Source organism: Citrus clementina, unplaced genomic scaffold (genome assembly GCF_000493195.1).
Source record: "Citrus clementina cultivar Clemenules unplaced genomic scaffold, Citrus_clementina_v1.0 scaffold_8, whole genome shotgun sequence".
NCBI lineage: Eukaryota > Viridiplantae > Streptophyta > Magnoliopsida > Sapindales > Rutaceae > Citrus > Citrus x clementina.
The window spans coordinates 16,350,462-16,366,795 of record NW_006262022.1 but is presented as its reverse complement, the minus strand read 5'-3'; the positions used below and the strand labels follow the sequence as shown (position 1 = coordinate 16,366,795).

At 41.7% G+C, this 16,334-nt stretch overlaps 1 protein-coding gene across 1 annotated transcript; it reads right to left on the bottom strand.

Annotated features, from left to right (window-relative positions):
- Positions 1 to 3,094: 3,094 nt before the first annotated feature.
- On the bottom strand, positions 3,095 to 5,143 carry LOC112096416. Its single transcript, XM_024179840.1, has 2 exons — positions 4,567 to 5,143; positions 3,095 to 4,212 (listed from the first exon to the last, which is right to left on the bottom strand). Exons 1-2 carry the CDS (start codon positions 5,141 to 5,143, stop codon positions 3,095 to 3,097), a joined length of 1,695 nt encoding a protein of 564 aa, XP_024035608.1.
- Between the last annotated feature and the right edge of the window lie 11,191 nt (positions 5,144 to 16,334).

The following is a 16,334-nucleotide window of genomic DNA, read 5'->3' as shown; positions in this document are numbered from 1 at the left end:
AAGCAATGACCGTATTTGTTATTGAATTCACAGATCCGAAACATGCTTAGATCCTCAAAGATGAAGTAATAGGTGATGACGAAATCAAGTATCGCAAATGTCTGTAGATGGGTCATTAAGGCGATCGGGGTTCAGGAGCAGGGATTGTCCTGGAAGGCCCAGAGCGGGAGGAGATCTCTTATGCTGTAAAGTTGGAATTTGCAGCCACAAATAACCAGGCAGAGTACGAAGCCTTGATAGCAGGCCTAGAATTGGCTAGGGCCGTGAAAGCAGACAGAGTTAAGATCAGAACTGATTCCCAGCTGGTTGCGAATCATGTCAGTGAAAGATTCCAACCAAGAGAGGAGAAGATGGAACAGTACCTGAAGATAGTCAGGCAGATGATGGGGAAGTTCGAAGCAGTGGAGGTGATACAAATCCCCAGGGAGCAGAATAGTCGAGCAGACATTTTGGCTAGGATGGCAGCAGTAGCCGACCCAAAAATGCCAAAGTCGGTCCCTCTAGAAGTGAAGTCCAGCCCAAGTATCGAGCAGAATTTGGGGGTGTTGCGGATAGAACAAAAATGCTCATGGAGGGACCCGATAGTTTCATACCTTAGAGACGGGGTATTACCACCAGATAAGCTGCGAGCTCGGAAGATTAGAGCTCAGGCCTCGAGATACACGATGATCGATGGGGTACTGTATCGGCGAGGATACACATTACCGTTCCTTCGGTGTTTGGATGACGACGACGCGGATTACGTGCTGAGAGAAGTACATGAAGGAATTTGTGGAAATCATTCTGGCGGGAGGTCCCTGGCCCACAAGGTCCTAAGGCAGGGATATTTCTGGCCGACAATGCACCAGGATGCGCAAAAGAAGACCAGGGGTTGTGCAAGCTGCCAGAGTTTTGCAAGTTTCTCCAACCAACCACCAGAGAAGCTCACCTCTATGGCCTCCCCTTGGCCATTTGCTCAATGGGGAATTGATCTGATCGGCCCATTGCCAAAAGGACGAGGAGCAGCAACACATGCAATAGTTGCTATAGATTACTTCACGAAGTGGATAGAGGTGGAAGCCCTTACCAGGATCACGGAGAAGAAAACAACAGACTTCGTGTGGAGAAACCTGGTCTGTCGATACGGGATCCCTTATGCCTTGGTAACGGATAATGGCAGGCAGTTCGATAATCACAGCTTCAGGGATTTCTGCCAGAACCTCAGGATAGAGCTGAAGTATTGCTCGCCTGCTCACCCTCAATCGAATGGACAAGTAGAAGCCGCCAACAAGACCATCAAGAGGCTTCTGAAAACCAGGCTTGGTGCAAAAAAGGGTGCGTGGGTTGACGAGCTGTCAGGTGTGCTATGGGCATACAGAACAACCCACAAAACCGCAACGGGGGAGACACCGTTCGCTTTGGCTTTCGGACACGAAGCGGTCGTGCCGGCTGAGATAGGAACGACCACACACCGGACAGATCATTTCAATGAGCAGGAGAACGACGAGCAGATATGTTTGAATCTTGATCTGCTGACGGAAAGGAGGGAGCAAGCAGCCGAGCGATCAGTCACTTACCAACAGAGGGTTGCTCGGTACTATAACCAGAAGGTGAGCATACGGCAATTCAGGGTCGGAGACTGGGTACTGAGAAGAGTGAATCAGAGCACCAAAGATTCGACTCAAGGAGTGCTGGGACCGAATTGGGAAGGGCCATATAGAGTCAAGCAGATAGCGGGACCCGGAGCTTACAGGCTGGTTCGCGCGGACGGCCACGAGGTGAAACGCCCATGGAACGCAGCACACCTCCGAAAATACTTCCAGTAAGATTTGTTCACATTTGAGAGCTATTTCTGCTCATGCTCATTATGGCTTCTCTTTTACGCTTTATGTCCCAAACAATTTTATGTAAGTCGAATCCTGCCATTAATGAAGCAATTTTACGCTTGAAACCAAGAAATTATCCAAGGCATGCAAAGGCTCGCCAAGTCTCAAAGCCTGTCTTATGGCGAGACAGAAGCCAAGCATGCCAGGATCTGCTCGGCCACGAGAAGGCAGCAGAATCCCAACCTTTGAAGAATCCAAGGCATGCAAAGGCTCGCCAAGTCTCAAAGCCTGTCTTATGGCAAGACAGAAGCCAAGCATGCCAGGATCTGCTCGGCCACGAGAAGGCAGCAGAATCCCAACCTTTGAAGAATCCAAGGCATGCAAAGGCTCGCCAAGTCTCAAAGCCTGTCTTATGGCGAGACAGAAGCCAAGCATGCCAGGATCTGCTCGGCCACGAGAAGGCAGCAGAATCCCAACCTTTGAAGAATCCAAGGCATGCAAAGGCTCGCCAAGTCTCAAAGCCTGTCTTATGGCGAGACAGAAGCCAAGCATGCCAGGATCTGCTCGACCACGAGAAGGCGAGCAGACTCCAAAACGTTTGAAGGAATTATCCAAGGCATGCAAAGGCTCGCCAAGTCTCAAAGCCTGTCTTATGGCGAGACAGAAGCCAAGCATGCCACGATCTGCTCGGCCACGAGAAGGCAGCAGAATCCCAACCTTTGAAGAATCCAAGGCATGCAAAGGCTCGCCAAGTCTCAAAGCCTGTCTTATGGCGAGACAGAAGCCAAGCATGCCAGGATCTGCTCGACCACGAGAAGGCGAGCAGACTCCAAAACGTTTGAAGGAATTATCCAAGGCACGCAAAGGCTCGTCAAGTCTCAAAGCCTGTCTTATGGCGAGACAGAAGCCAAGCATGCCAGGATCTGCTCGACCACGAGAAGGCGAGCAGACTCCAAAACGTTTGAAGAGATTATCCAAGGCATGCAAAGGCTCGCCAAGTCTCAAAGCCTGTCTTATGGCGAGACCAAAGCCAAGCATGCCAGGATCTGCTCGACCGCACAAAGGCAAACCGAATCCCAGGCATTGAAAGATCTTAAAAGGCATGCGGCAAAACCATGAGCCAGGCCGGAACCTGCTCGTCTAGACAAAGACAAGCAGATTCTCAAACGAAAATTAACTCATAATTACAACACAAGAAAGTAATCAAAAAAATATCTTTATTAATTGGTTAATGATTAACAGAGGGGATAATCTTCATGAACATTGTCCATTACAACAAAAGAAATATATCAAAAAGACGGCGGATCAGTGAGCCGAGCAGCATCGGTTGGCTGGACCTCCTCAGGTGCGGGGGGGGTATCGCCAGTTGCGTTCGGGGGGGTGCTCGCCTCGCCAACTTCAGCAGGGACTGCACGAGGAGGAGAGTTTTCCTCCTCAATCACGATCGGCTCCACCCCCTCGGCATCTTCCTTGGCCGCCTCCTCATCCATATGCCGAGCAACGCCAGCTGCAAGGTCATCCATCTTCAGGTCAGGGTGTTGCTTCCCGAGGACGGCCATGATGCAACGATAGGAATGCCGAAGTCCCTGGTCGTACTGGTTGTCGGCCTCCCTCTCCAAGTTCTCGACCCGAGCTCGGTGGGAGTCACGGAGAGACTCGAGCTGAGCCTCATACATAGCCTTCTGCCTTTGCAGATCCTCCTTGACCTTGGTAAACTCCTCCTCGAGGGTAATGGCTTTTGCTTGAGCAAGTGATTCTTGCTCTATCAGCCTCAGATTCTCGAGATTCAGCTCCCCTGCTTTCTTCTCGGCAACGTCAGCTCTGTTCGTCGCCGATTGGATATCCTCCTTCATCTTCCGGTCGTAGCGGCCAACCTTAGCCTTGTAATAGGTGGTCATGCAGCTGAGGTGGAAAGCGCTATGCTGCATGGCCCCCACCAGCTCACCCAAGGTGCGGCCGTCAAAGGCCTCCAGGTCCCTCTTGCTCACGGATTTAGTTAACTCATTGAGGTAAGGGACCAGATGTTCTGCTCGGCTGTCAGGTAAGCGAGATCGAGGCCCAACAGGAGGAGAAGAGGTAGCAGGATCTGTGGCTACTCCACTAGCTTCCCCGACTTTTACAGGATCCGGAGGTAAAATCTTCAAGGGTGGGGCCTGCTGCACGATGTTGGCCCGCTTTGCGGTAGGGGCATCCTTACTCTCGTCCCTCTTCGTGGTTGGAGGTCGAGAACGTTTTCGGGTCAGAGCCCCAATCACAGCGTCCTCCATCCTATGGCCAGGAAGTATCAAGCGAGACTCGAGCAAGTTGTACGTGGATATCAGTTCCCGGCTCGAGCAGGAATTGACTAGCACAGCTTCAACCCGTTTGAGCTGGCCGGGCCGGAGTGGGAAATGAACGCCCCAAGAAACTACAATTTAAACAGACACTTGGTTAGAAACAAGCCAATGAAACAAGAACAATTATGGATACAAGGCATCTGGAGCGAGCAGGCAACCTGGGACCGTGAAACGGGGTGGGACCCGATAATCCTTCCCGTCCATTTGTGCGACCTGACCCCAAGGACCCCCAGCAAAAAAGAACTTTCTCTTCCAATTCCCACCACCACCAGTAGGGAGGTCGGTTATAGGTTTCCTGCTCTTGGTGCTAGATTGGAAGTAGTACCAGCCGGCATCTTTGGGGCTGCTCTTTAGCTGGTACAGGTGCTTCACCTCATCAACCGTGGGCTCGCTTTGGCAACATCTGTCCCACAATATGAACAGACCAGAGAGCACTCTCCACCCATTGGGATTCAGCTGACCAGGAGCTAGATTTAGCCCGTTAAGTATCCGGGCAAAGTAAGGTTGCAAGGGACACCTCAGCCCGTACTTAAAGCTGTCCAGATACAGGGTAACATATCCCCTAGGAGGCCGGCTGGCATCTTTCTTTCCCGGGACCTTGAGAGGTATCTCGCCAGGAATGCTATACCTCAGCCGGAGGTCCTCGAGCTCATCAAACGTGGTCGTGCACGTCATGTAATCAATAGCATAATCCCGCGATAGGGCTCTACCTCCTATTGTACTCCTCCCCTCTGGTCGCGGCGCTCCCGATGGGGACGCCTCACCAGAATCATCTCCTCGACCCTCACTCAAAGTATCCTCGGAGTCAGAAGATCCATCCTCACCATTACTCCCGCTCGTAGAGGTCGTTTGGGGAGACATGCTCCTAGCACTAGTCCTGACACTAGACCTAATAAGCTCTAAGGGGACCTCGGGGTCAAAGGCGGGATCGGTGAGCAGACTAGGCAGGAAGTCCAACTCGTCGTCATCAACCTCAATGACCTTCTCTTTGCCTTTCGACATTCCCTAAACTCTAACCACAACACCACCAACTACTACCCAAACAGAAGAAAAGAGAAATTATCTACAACTATCCGAGGCCAAGGAGATAGAAGAAATACCTGAAGTAATGGTTCAGTCGGTGAAAATCAGAGATGGAGGACTTTCACGCCGGAACTTCTTTGCCGGAGAGACAGAGACGGAGACGGAGTGGATGATGAGTATGCCGTTCGAGAGGATTTGGCTTTTCTAATGGGGACGGACTCTTGGGTTGCCAGCATTTAACAGCGCCGAATCCCGAGGGCCTCATAACCGTCGGTTTGAAATTCAAATGGAGGGGGGGATTTCCGCCACGTCACCCCGTCCGCAATTAAATGCGACATGACTCTTGGCAGACTTTTCCAGTCTCACGTGAGCGAGTACTATCGAGTTTCTACCGCTGGTCCACTACATTACCCAACACCAGAAACTGAGGGACCGGTGTTTGGGAGAAATACGTCGACGAGACCAGGCATGGTGAGCAGATATCTGGGGGCAGAGTTCCTCGAGACGGTGTGTTCCGTAAAAACCTGATGTGCGGGGGAACATGAGCAGAAATATCCTGCTCGTCCACGAGCACGTCATCCGCGAGGTCAATTTCCTGTAAGAGGCATAAGATCATTTCGGCTAGAGGTCGAGAAGCGAGGAGACCCGGTCGACGGCAGTTGGCAAGACATGCTCTCCAGCCCGAGAATCTAGGCACGACAGCCACGCTTTCCCCAGAACCGTGGCGTAACACGCAAGATCCCACGTTTTCCCATAACGCAGCAGTCAGAGTCCCATTACACGCAAGATCTCACAGAATCACGACAACCACGCTTTCCCCAGAACCGTGGCGTAACTCCTCGTTTTGCGACCAGGATCTCTGCTCGATCAACTTTACCACGACCAGGAGGTCTCCTAGTAATGCTTCTTCTCCAGATGTCCCTGCACACACAGACAAGTCAGAGTACGCCGGCTGTTCTCCCGGCGCAAACCCTCCGACGCTCAAGTCAGATATGAAGGTTCGGGGAACGCTTGCCACAGGTCTTATGGCTTTTTCGTGGTTTTTTCTTTTATCTTAAAAAATGCTAACCTTTTTACCTTCGTTGGCTACCTTTTTATAGGCTTCTCCGAATCCCCGTTTTCCGCTTTTTGCCAGACGGTATGGGACTCTGACTGCTGCGTTATGGGCGAAGGTGGGATCTTGCGTGTTACGCCACGGTTCTGGGGAAAGCGTGGTTGTCGTGATTCTGTGAGATCTTGCGTGTAACGGGACTCTGACTGCTGCGTTATGGGAAAACGTGGGATCTTGCGTGTTACGCCACGGTTCTAGGGAAAGCGTGGCTGTCGTGCCTAGATTCTCGGGCTGGAGAGCATGTCTTGCCAACTGCCGTCGACCGGGTCTCCTCGCTTCTCGACCTCTAGCCGGAATGATCTTATGCCTCTTACAGGAAATTGACCTCGCGGATGACGTGCTCGTGGACGAGCAGGATATTTCTGCTCCTGTTCCCCCGCACATCAGGCTTTTAAGGAACACACCGTCTCGAGGAACTCTGCCCCCAGATATCTGCTCACCATGCCTGGTCTCGTCGACGTATTTCTCCCAAACAGGTACGAACCTTAACAAGCTTGACAGTGCCTTTAGAGACTTCCAGCCTAATGAAATGAGCTTGACATCTATATGTTTAGTCTTTTCATGATGGACTTGATTTTTGCTCAGACTGATTGCACTTTGACTAACACGTAGGACTGTTATGGAAGGTTATTCATACCCCAACTCATTTATCATGCCCTTTAACCATATAGCTTCTTTGAAGGCCTCTGCAGCAGCTGTATATTCAGTCTCTATCGTTGATAAAGATACTACACTTTACATTGATACTTTCTAACTGATTGTGTAGTTATTGAGAGTGAATAAAAAACCAGTAATAGATCTTCTATTGTCCAGATCCCCTGAATAATCATAGTCAACATATCCTTTAACCAAGTTGTAGTTAACCCTCCTCCATACAACAGACCATAGCTTGTTGTTCCCTTTAGATACCTGAGCATCCATTTCACAGCTCTCAAATGTTCTTTACCTGGATTTGCCATAAACCTACTTACCATGCTGACAGCATATGACAAGTTAGGTCTTGTTAGCACCATTGTATACATTAGGCAGTTTACTGAGCTAGCATATGGAACTTTTAACATTTCAGATTATTCTAAATCAATGTTGGGACATTGTAGAAGTGATAACCTGAAATGAGCTGCCAATGGTGTACTCACTGGTTTGCAATTTATCATTCCAAATTTATCCAAGACCTTGATGACATATTTTTCTTGAGAAAGAAACAAAGTCTTAGCCGTTCTATTTCTTATCAGTTCTTTTTAACTGGACCGAGATCCTTCATGTCAAACTCATCCTTCAACTACTGCTTTAGTAGATCTATCTACTTTATATCTTTGCATGCCAAAAGCATATCATCAAAATATAAAATGAGATAAATCACTTTTTCTTCTATGGCCTTTCTGAAATAAACACCACAATCGTAATTGTATTTTTGGAAGCTCAGCTTCTGCATATAGCTGTCAAATTTCAGATACCACTACCTTGGCGATTGCTTAAGACCATAAAGTGATTTCTTCAACAAATAAACCCAATCTGGATGATTAGCATCAACAAAACCCTCAGGTGTGACATTACAATCTCCTCTTGAAGTGCACCATGTAAAAAGACTGTTTTGATATCCATTTGTTCAAGATGCATATCGTATGTTGCAACTAGTGACAAAATGATTCTTATGGATGTGTTCTAACTACTGGAGAGAAGACTTCTATATAATCAATCCCTTCCCTTTGTGTGAACCCTTTGCATTAATCTTGCCTCGAATCTCTTTAGTTCAAAATCAGGAATCCCATCTTTTATCTTGTAAACTCATTTGCAGCTCACAACCTTTCTTCCTTTTGGTTTCTGAACTAATACCCAAGTACCATTATTGTGCAGAGAATCAATCTCATCCTGCATGGCCTTGATCCAGTGTGTTGAGTTTTTACTTTCAACAATTTCTTTATAAGTCTTTGGCTCCTCTTGATCTACTTCCTATGCTGCTATCAGAGCATATGCTATTAAATCAACATACCCTAATCTCTTTGGTGCCTTTACTTGTCTTCTCTGTCTATTCGTTATGAGTTGATCATTTTGTATAGAGGTATGCTCTGATGGTTTAGCACTTATCTCATATGAAGCTTTATTTTCCTCAATGTGATTTATGTTCTGCCCATCCTCAGACTTAGTCAGCTCTACCTCAAAGTGAGGTATCTCAACCCTTGGTATTTTCTATATTTTACCCTGTGCAGCACCTTGATTCTTTAGCATCTGTGACTCATTGAAAATTACATCCTTGCTTATTATGCACTTAGGAGGCTTAAGATCTGTGCACTAAAGCTTATAACCTTTAGTCCCATCTAGATACCCAAGGAAAGCACATTTCAATGCCCTTAGTTCAAGTTTGCCTTGTTTAATGTGAGCATAAGTAGTGCATCCAAATATTTTCAACTTTGAGTAGTCGGCCAATTTCCCATACCAGACCTCATAAGTTGTTTTGAAATCAAGTGCAGTTGAAGGGCTTCTATTTATTAGATAGCAGGTTGTGCTCAAAGCTTTAACTCATAATGTTTTTGGCAGTTTAGAATGGAACAACACGCATCTAACTCTCTCCATCAGTGTTCTATTCATTCTTTCTGCCAAACCATTTTGTTGTGGTATGTGCTTTACAATTTTATGTCTAAGGATACCATTTTTCTAAAACAAATCATCAAACTATTTGTTACAAAATTCTAGGCCATGATCAGTTCTAAGTCCTCTGACTTTTCAACTAGTTTGAGTTTCAATAAGAGTTTTCCAAGTCTTAAATCTGTCATAAGCCTGATCTTTACTTCTCAGAGGATACACCCAAACTATCTTGGAAAAATCATCAATCATAAACAGAAAGTAGTAAGCCTCACCTAAAGACTCTATCTGTGATGGTCCCCACAGATCCGAGTGTATATAATCCAAAGTGCCCTTTGTAGTATGCACTGCAATCTTGAATCTGGTTTTTGAGGACTTCCTTAGAACACACTTCTCACAGAACCCCACGACACTTATCTTATCACCCCCTAGAGCTCCTTATTTTTGAAGTTCTTTCAGCGCATTCTCACTCATGTGAGCCAACCTCAAATGCCATGATAATGTTTTATCTTGAACTTGTTTTTCTACAACTCTAGCATCTCCAAATATAATTGTACCTTGCAGCATTTAGAAGCCATTTTGTATCTCACCCTTCACTAGCACCATAGATCCCTTAATGACTTTTAAGGCACTAGACTTAACTATAATACTGCAACTTGCCTTATCTAGCATGTCTAGAGAAATTAGATTTCTCTTAAGCTTTGGAACATGTCTTACACCATCTAACTCTCTAATTATACCATCAACATTTTCAACCTTACAGAGCTAATTCTAATAACCTTACAAGTTGCATTATTACCTATTAAGATTTTACCACAATCATAGGGTTGATAGCTAATGAATAAATGTCTATGTGGGAACATATAATAGATGCAACTAGATTCAAGAACCCATTTACCTTCAGTTTGGATACAAGAGGCTACTAGAACACTAGCAGAGTCATATCCCTCATCTGATTCTTCAGAAGCAACAACAACATTTCCATTTATGTTCTTTGCATCCTTAGGCTTATTATTTCTCTCTAGACAGTCCCTTTTGAAGTGACCCTCTTTATGGCGTTGGAAACATTTCAAAACCTTGTTCTTGGACTTTGATCTCCTTTTCTTCTTGCTTTTCCAGCCATCTCGGTTATGAGATCTTCCTCTTGCTATTAATCCTCACCATATTTGGTTTTTGATTTCTTAGAGCTTTTCTTTGAACTCAAAGCCTCTTTAACATTGTCAAGGTCTGCCTTCCATATAAAAAAGTGTCTATAAAGTGTTTGGAATATGGTGGTAATGAAGATAATAACATAATAGTTTTATCCTCATCATCAATCTTCATATTAATGTCTTTAAGATTTAAAATGATCTTGTTGAAGGCATCAATATGATTAGTTAAAGAACTGCACTCTTCCATTTGGATTGTATAAAGTCTTTTCTTTGTACTCAATCTCTTTGTGAGAGATTTCTTTGTGTATAAATCCTCCAATTTCTTCCAAAGGTTTGCAGCTGTCGTCTGATCACCCATTTCTCTCAATACACCATCTCCAAGACTCATGATTATATTGCTATGTGCCTTGTCCATGGCATCTTGCATGTCTTCATCTTTGATCTTGCTGATTTTCTTTGAGTTTCTTGCATCCTCCACAACCTCTTCAATCCCCAAGTGTACTAGCAATGCCCTCATTTTCAACCTCCAAAGATGAAAATCATTCTCCCCAGTGAACTTCTCTACATCAAGCTTCTGTGTTGCCATTCTTAGCACAAGATTCAGAGATGTGAGCTCTGATACTAATTTGTTCAACTTAGAATTGATTAACCCCAATTCGAAACCCCAAGAAACTACCACACACTGATCTTGTTATGTCAAAAATATATTGTAAATTAAATCAGAAACAAACCAAATGAGATTTAACAGAGATAAAAAAGAAAGAAACTAGACAAAGGGATTATAGAGGTTCGGCTTAGAAGCCTACATCGTCTTGAAAAATAGAAGCCACAGTTTTTATTAATGCTTAACAGATTACAAACTTGATCAGAGGGTTATCATGAACAATACTCTTATATTAAGCCTTAGAAAACCTTATATACAACTTAGGAAGATTCCAGAAAGAGGTGCCGCTCGCCAACTCAAGTTCTGGGTTTGTTTCAACAAACACAGAAATCTCTCGCTAAAAGTAATTGCCATAACAACTTTTATTATGTAAAATGACACTTGTAGCTACCGTTTAGTTTTATCATAAATGAGTAGGCACACGTGCCGATCACGTGCCGATCACGTGCATTACTTATGTTGTTTTTGTGACAACAGATTAATGTTGTATGAGCAGTAAGGACTTTCTGTCGACGTGTCGTTTTACAGCTCCTTTTTCAACTGACAAAGTTATTTTCCCTACAATCCACAATTCAGGTTCATAATTCAATAATACAGATACTAAAACCACATCTAATCCTCATAATCTTATTCTTATATAGTTATATGATTTCTTCACAACACTTTTACTTATGAAATCAACCGTTACACAACATATATTACTTTTTGTCAAGTATCTGAATCGATTTCTCTTCGTAAATCACATCTACTCTCATCTGAACTGATTTTTGTATTAAGGCTGAACTGCCCATGCCAAATTATAGTATGTCGCACAGAGAAATTTGCAGAAAACTTTGTTATGTAAAACTCAATGAGTCTTGGCACTTATCTGTATAATTTGTTTGTCCATCTTGTGCTGACTTTTACTTCTCTTTGATATTCCATATTGATTTTGGACCACCTAATAGCTTTCATTCCTAGACTTCATCCCTTTATATTAGAGTAATGCAATCCTTTTGTATAAAGCCATGATTTTATCTTGAAATTGCATCACACATGCTCAAAGCATATCTTTTAAAATTTGCATAGTCCTCTCTGGTTATTTGTCTTTCTATGGATGAAAAACTATGCAAAAATTCAATCTAGCATTTGTATCCCAATCCCTATCTAGATATATCATCATAAACCATGAATCTCTTAATACCTGACAAAAGTGTAAGAATGAAAGTGAAATCAACATTGCCTTGAGTTTGTAGTGACCATATTTACAGTCATCTATCCAATATGAAAATATATGTTGTAATAATGGGCAAAGGTATCAATATGAAATTGTCTTTTAAAGGTTGTAACTAGACAAAAGTTAAGGTCTAGTCCCAGTAAGAAGGTTCGGCCTTCTTAGGGCTCAGGTTATGGTTTTGGGTTTTAATGGGTACGTCCAAAGGCGAATTCCTCAATAGCAAAAAAAAAAAAAACATCCTTTAGTACTTTTTTAAAGTGGCATTTTTTTTTCTCTACAATCTGAATATATTTGAATTAATCTAAATTCTAAATAAAACTAAATAGCTTAATCTGAAGGGAAAAGGATTGAGAGACGTACCCTAACATTTAGAGAAAGGGATACAAACCTTCTTAACGTTTTGAAAAAAAAAATCCTATTTCTTAACAAATTCTAGTAATTTTAATAGAAAGTATATTTTCAATGTATAATTACCGTTATCTCCCTCATGCTCGCCAAATTCATTTAGATGATGTCACTTGCAATTCGTCTGAAACTTCAATAAAAAGGATCCCTTAATTGGTTTGACGAGATAATCTCATCTTGTGGGATGATATTATGAGCAAGTTTAATGCAGCTTCGAGAGGCAAAAAAGGTAAAGATAATGTGGATTCTTCCTTTAAATAGTTTGATTATTGTGAGTCCATGACATTGCATTTGATAGAGACCAAAGAAGAAGATTACATGCCCTAGCCTCTGGTTCCAAAAAACCTTAAATTTGAAGAAACACGAGGCACTGTGTTACCAAATAGACCCTGGAAGGGCCAGTCAAGGAGAGGGAGGCAGCAAGCTTCCAAAAGGACATCCTTCCAAGCCTAGCTTCTTTACTGAGGCACGAGGTAATTAAAGATCTTGAGACATTTAGACGAATGATGAGAACCACAGGGTCATTCAGGGTTCACATTGACAAGAAGGAACTCCGCTAGAAATGGATCTGTAGGGGGAAGGTGCAGAGGCGGCGTGCTGTTGTAAGTCCCCCATCCCCTACACCAGCAACCATAGCTTGCAACCTACTGGTGCAGCAGCTTATTTATATCAAAGTGGTGGCAATGGATGATCAAAGCTTAAAAGGATGGGGGAAAACAACCTGAAGGCCTCGTATCCTTGTGCGTTAAAGGGAGTTTAAACCATTTGGCATCCGAAGACAACATTGGGCCCGGACTAATTTAGATTTGAGGTAGGTAGGATCACTAGGGCGGTAAAGTTCTCCCAAAAAATATTTATCTCAGCTACATTCCTAAGCCTCAGACCGAGGGCCTTGGTTAAGATAGAATAGCCTCATGCCAATTGATCTATGCTCTTTGTAATACCCCAATTCTCCTAAGGGTATTTAAGTCTTTTTAATCTTTGAGTGATCTTTTTACCCTAGTATAAAAATAATAAGATGTCTTTTCCATTAAGAGAGAGAGCGAGAAAGAGAGATCGGCTAAGATGAAAAAAAAAAGACAGAGAGGAAAAAAAAAAGAGAGATGGAGAGAAAAAAGAGGAAAGAAAAGAAAAAGAGAAGAACAAGAAAGTCTTCTTATTAATTCTACCATTAGCAACACATGAGATTAAGTTGTGTCGTTTGAATTGGATATTATTGAAAGAAGATTGGAGGTAAATTCTAATCTTGGTTTCATTAATTTGTTATGGAGAGGCATGATTAGATATTTGCAACAGAAGTAGAAACCTAAAATTTTACACGAAATATGTTGACAATGCATTATTACGAAAATCATAGTAATTTTTACAAATTGATTTTGATTCTAAGCTTTGGATATGTTAAACTAAACATCTTATAGAATGTTTTGAAATTTTTTTCAAGCTAATCGGATAAGATTTAAATTAATTACGATTTTTCAAATTCAGGTCTGAAAACCTGGCAATTTTTTTATTTTAGCAAAGATCATAAATTACGAAATTATTTTTACCATAGCTAGACTTCTTCAAAGATTATGAAAATTGGATCAATGATTTTTATATATGTTTAGTATGATTCTGTAAATTTTCATGATTTTATGATAAAACAATAAATTTGTTTGTATTTTTAAAGCAAGTATGTTCAAAACAGAAAACTGTTTGACAGTATTGATGATGTCTGAAACGTAAATTATTTTCAATAGTTTTTGAAGGAATTAATTTATGAACTTTTGATCAATGAATTTTCAATATGTTAGCGTATGGTCTGTAAAATTTGAGATTTTTCCAATAAGGGAATAATTTATTAGAAATCGGAGAACATGGTTGTTCTGTTTTGAGGACCGAATATTGAGGGTACTTGAGGTTGTGTTTAGGAGCTATTTAAAATAAGATATTTGAGGACATTAGAGTTTATGATTGAGATTTGATTATATTGTTAAAAAAACAAACACAGTGAGATAACAATTTATATAGTAGGTAAACAACGAAAACCAGCTACTGGAAACGATAAATGAAAACAGAGAGCAAAATAGAAGAGAAAGGAAACCGAAACAGAAAAATAAAATGGAACCCGAGGCCTGCACAGGGCAGTATCCTTAAAACAGATTTACCACCTACTGGAGTGCTTTAGGTTTGCTGGTAACTGTTTCCCAGGATACAACGGGCACGATTTTCTGGCTAAGCACAGGCTGAAAATTCCGGCGAACCACAACAGCGAACTCGATCAAAGAAAACAGACGACGAAGAAGGAGGAAGGAAAAAACAAGTGTGCTTTGTGCCGGTTTTTTCGAGTTTTTAAAAAGAGAAAAGGAGGTGCCTTTTTATACTCATGTGAGGATGTAATAGCTGCTTTGTATTGAATTTCCGAATTCAATATGTTTTATTTAATTGTTATAACAGCCAAATCAATTCAATGAATTGATTTCAAAATTGAATTAAAAAAAACGTGAATTATATAACAACTAAGAAATAATTGTTGAAGCTGTTACCAATCCTTTGAATTCAAAATGTGAAACTGTTACAATAAAAAATTCAAAAGGAAATTAATTCTTACTCATGCATGGTTAAGTGTTTATATATAAACACTAATTCCTAGGCCTCTTTTTCTCATGTGGGATAAGTCTCATTTCCTTTCAAATTTTCAACTTCAAGGGTAAACTTTGAGACACAATTTCTCATTCGCCCAAGCACCATTTTAAGAAAATAAGATTATACTTTTGAAGTATCAACGGAGTAGAATCCGAACCTCACAAGATTTTCCACTTTCGTTAAGTGGGACCCACTCAAAATGTGCCCTCAAAATAGCATGATATGCTATTTTTTCAACATATATCTTATGAGGATTTTATTAATGATTTTTAGGTCGATGATATCAATACGCATTTGTTACATGATGATGCCAAGAGGTAAGTAAACTAGACTTTTAAATGAATCACAATAAACAATATATATGTTTGACTCATGTGAAAGGCCTATTTTTTATATGTACGAATATGGATTTATATGTCTCTGCCCATGTGTTTATGTGATGTATTGTTATGTGTTGAGCGTGATTATGTACATGGCATATGTATGTGTAAAATTTCATTGGCATAAGCACGAAAATACATTACGTTTTCTATGAATGAGAAAGTGGATTTTAACAAATGAAATTTCTGATTTATGAGATTTTGCATTGGGGGCCACCTCTTAAAGTTGTGTGGGGCCACCTCTTGAGACTGTGCGGGGGCCATCTCTAGAGGACCGACGCGCCGCGAAATGCCACGTATGGTGCAAAGTGCCACACACAGTGCAAGGTGCCACATTGTAGGATATGTATTTTGTGAAAAGAAAATGTGAAAGTTTGAAATGACATAAAGAGATTTTTATAAATTTGTTTCAACTATTTTGAAAAGATCATGGCATATCATCCATTTGCATTATCTATAAGTATGTATATATGGTATAATAAAAACTACTTTGCTTACTAAGTTTTGTACTCATTATAATTTATTGTGATTTAGTTCCCAGAAGTCAAGATTGAATTGTGATGAGCGAGGAGGACACATGAATTGAGGACGATAGATGGTTTGGCCAAATTTTTAGATTATTCTGCTACCTATTATTTTCGAGGCTTGAATTGTTATCGATTGTAAGGAGATATTCAAGTACACAAGGGAGTTGTGGTTAGATTTTCCCTCAGAGTTCGGGTTGGAGTTTTACACCCTTGTTGGTAAGAAAGTAGGAAATAAATTGAAATATGCCGTCTGTGAGAATGAAAACCACTTAGAGGGAGTTAAAGTTAATAAGTTGTAAATATATTTTCTGTTAAAATTAACAGATTATGTTAAGAAATAAAGATTTAATTGTCTTTTTAAAAATATTACGGTGTTTTGTGTCTCTTTCCCTAAATGTTGGGATGCATTGATCATTTTCCCTAATCTAAATGATATATTTATTTTTTATCTGAATCTCAAATAATAAGTGTTAAGTTGTTTATTTTTTATAAAAAAAAGTTGTTTTTTTTT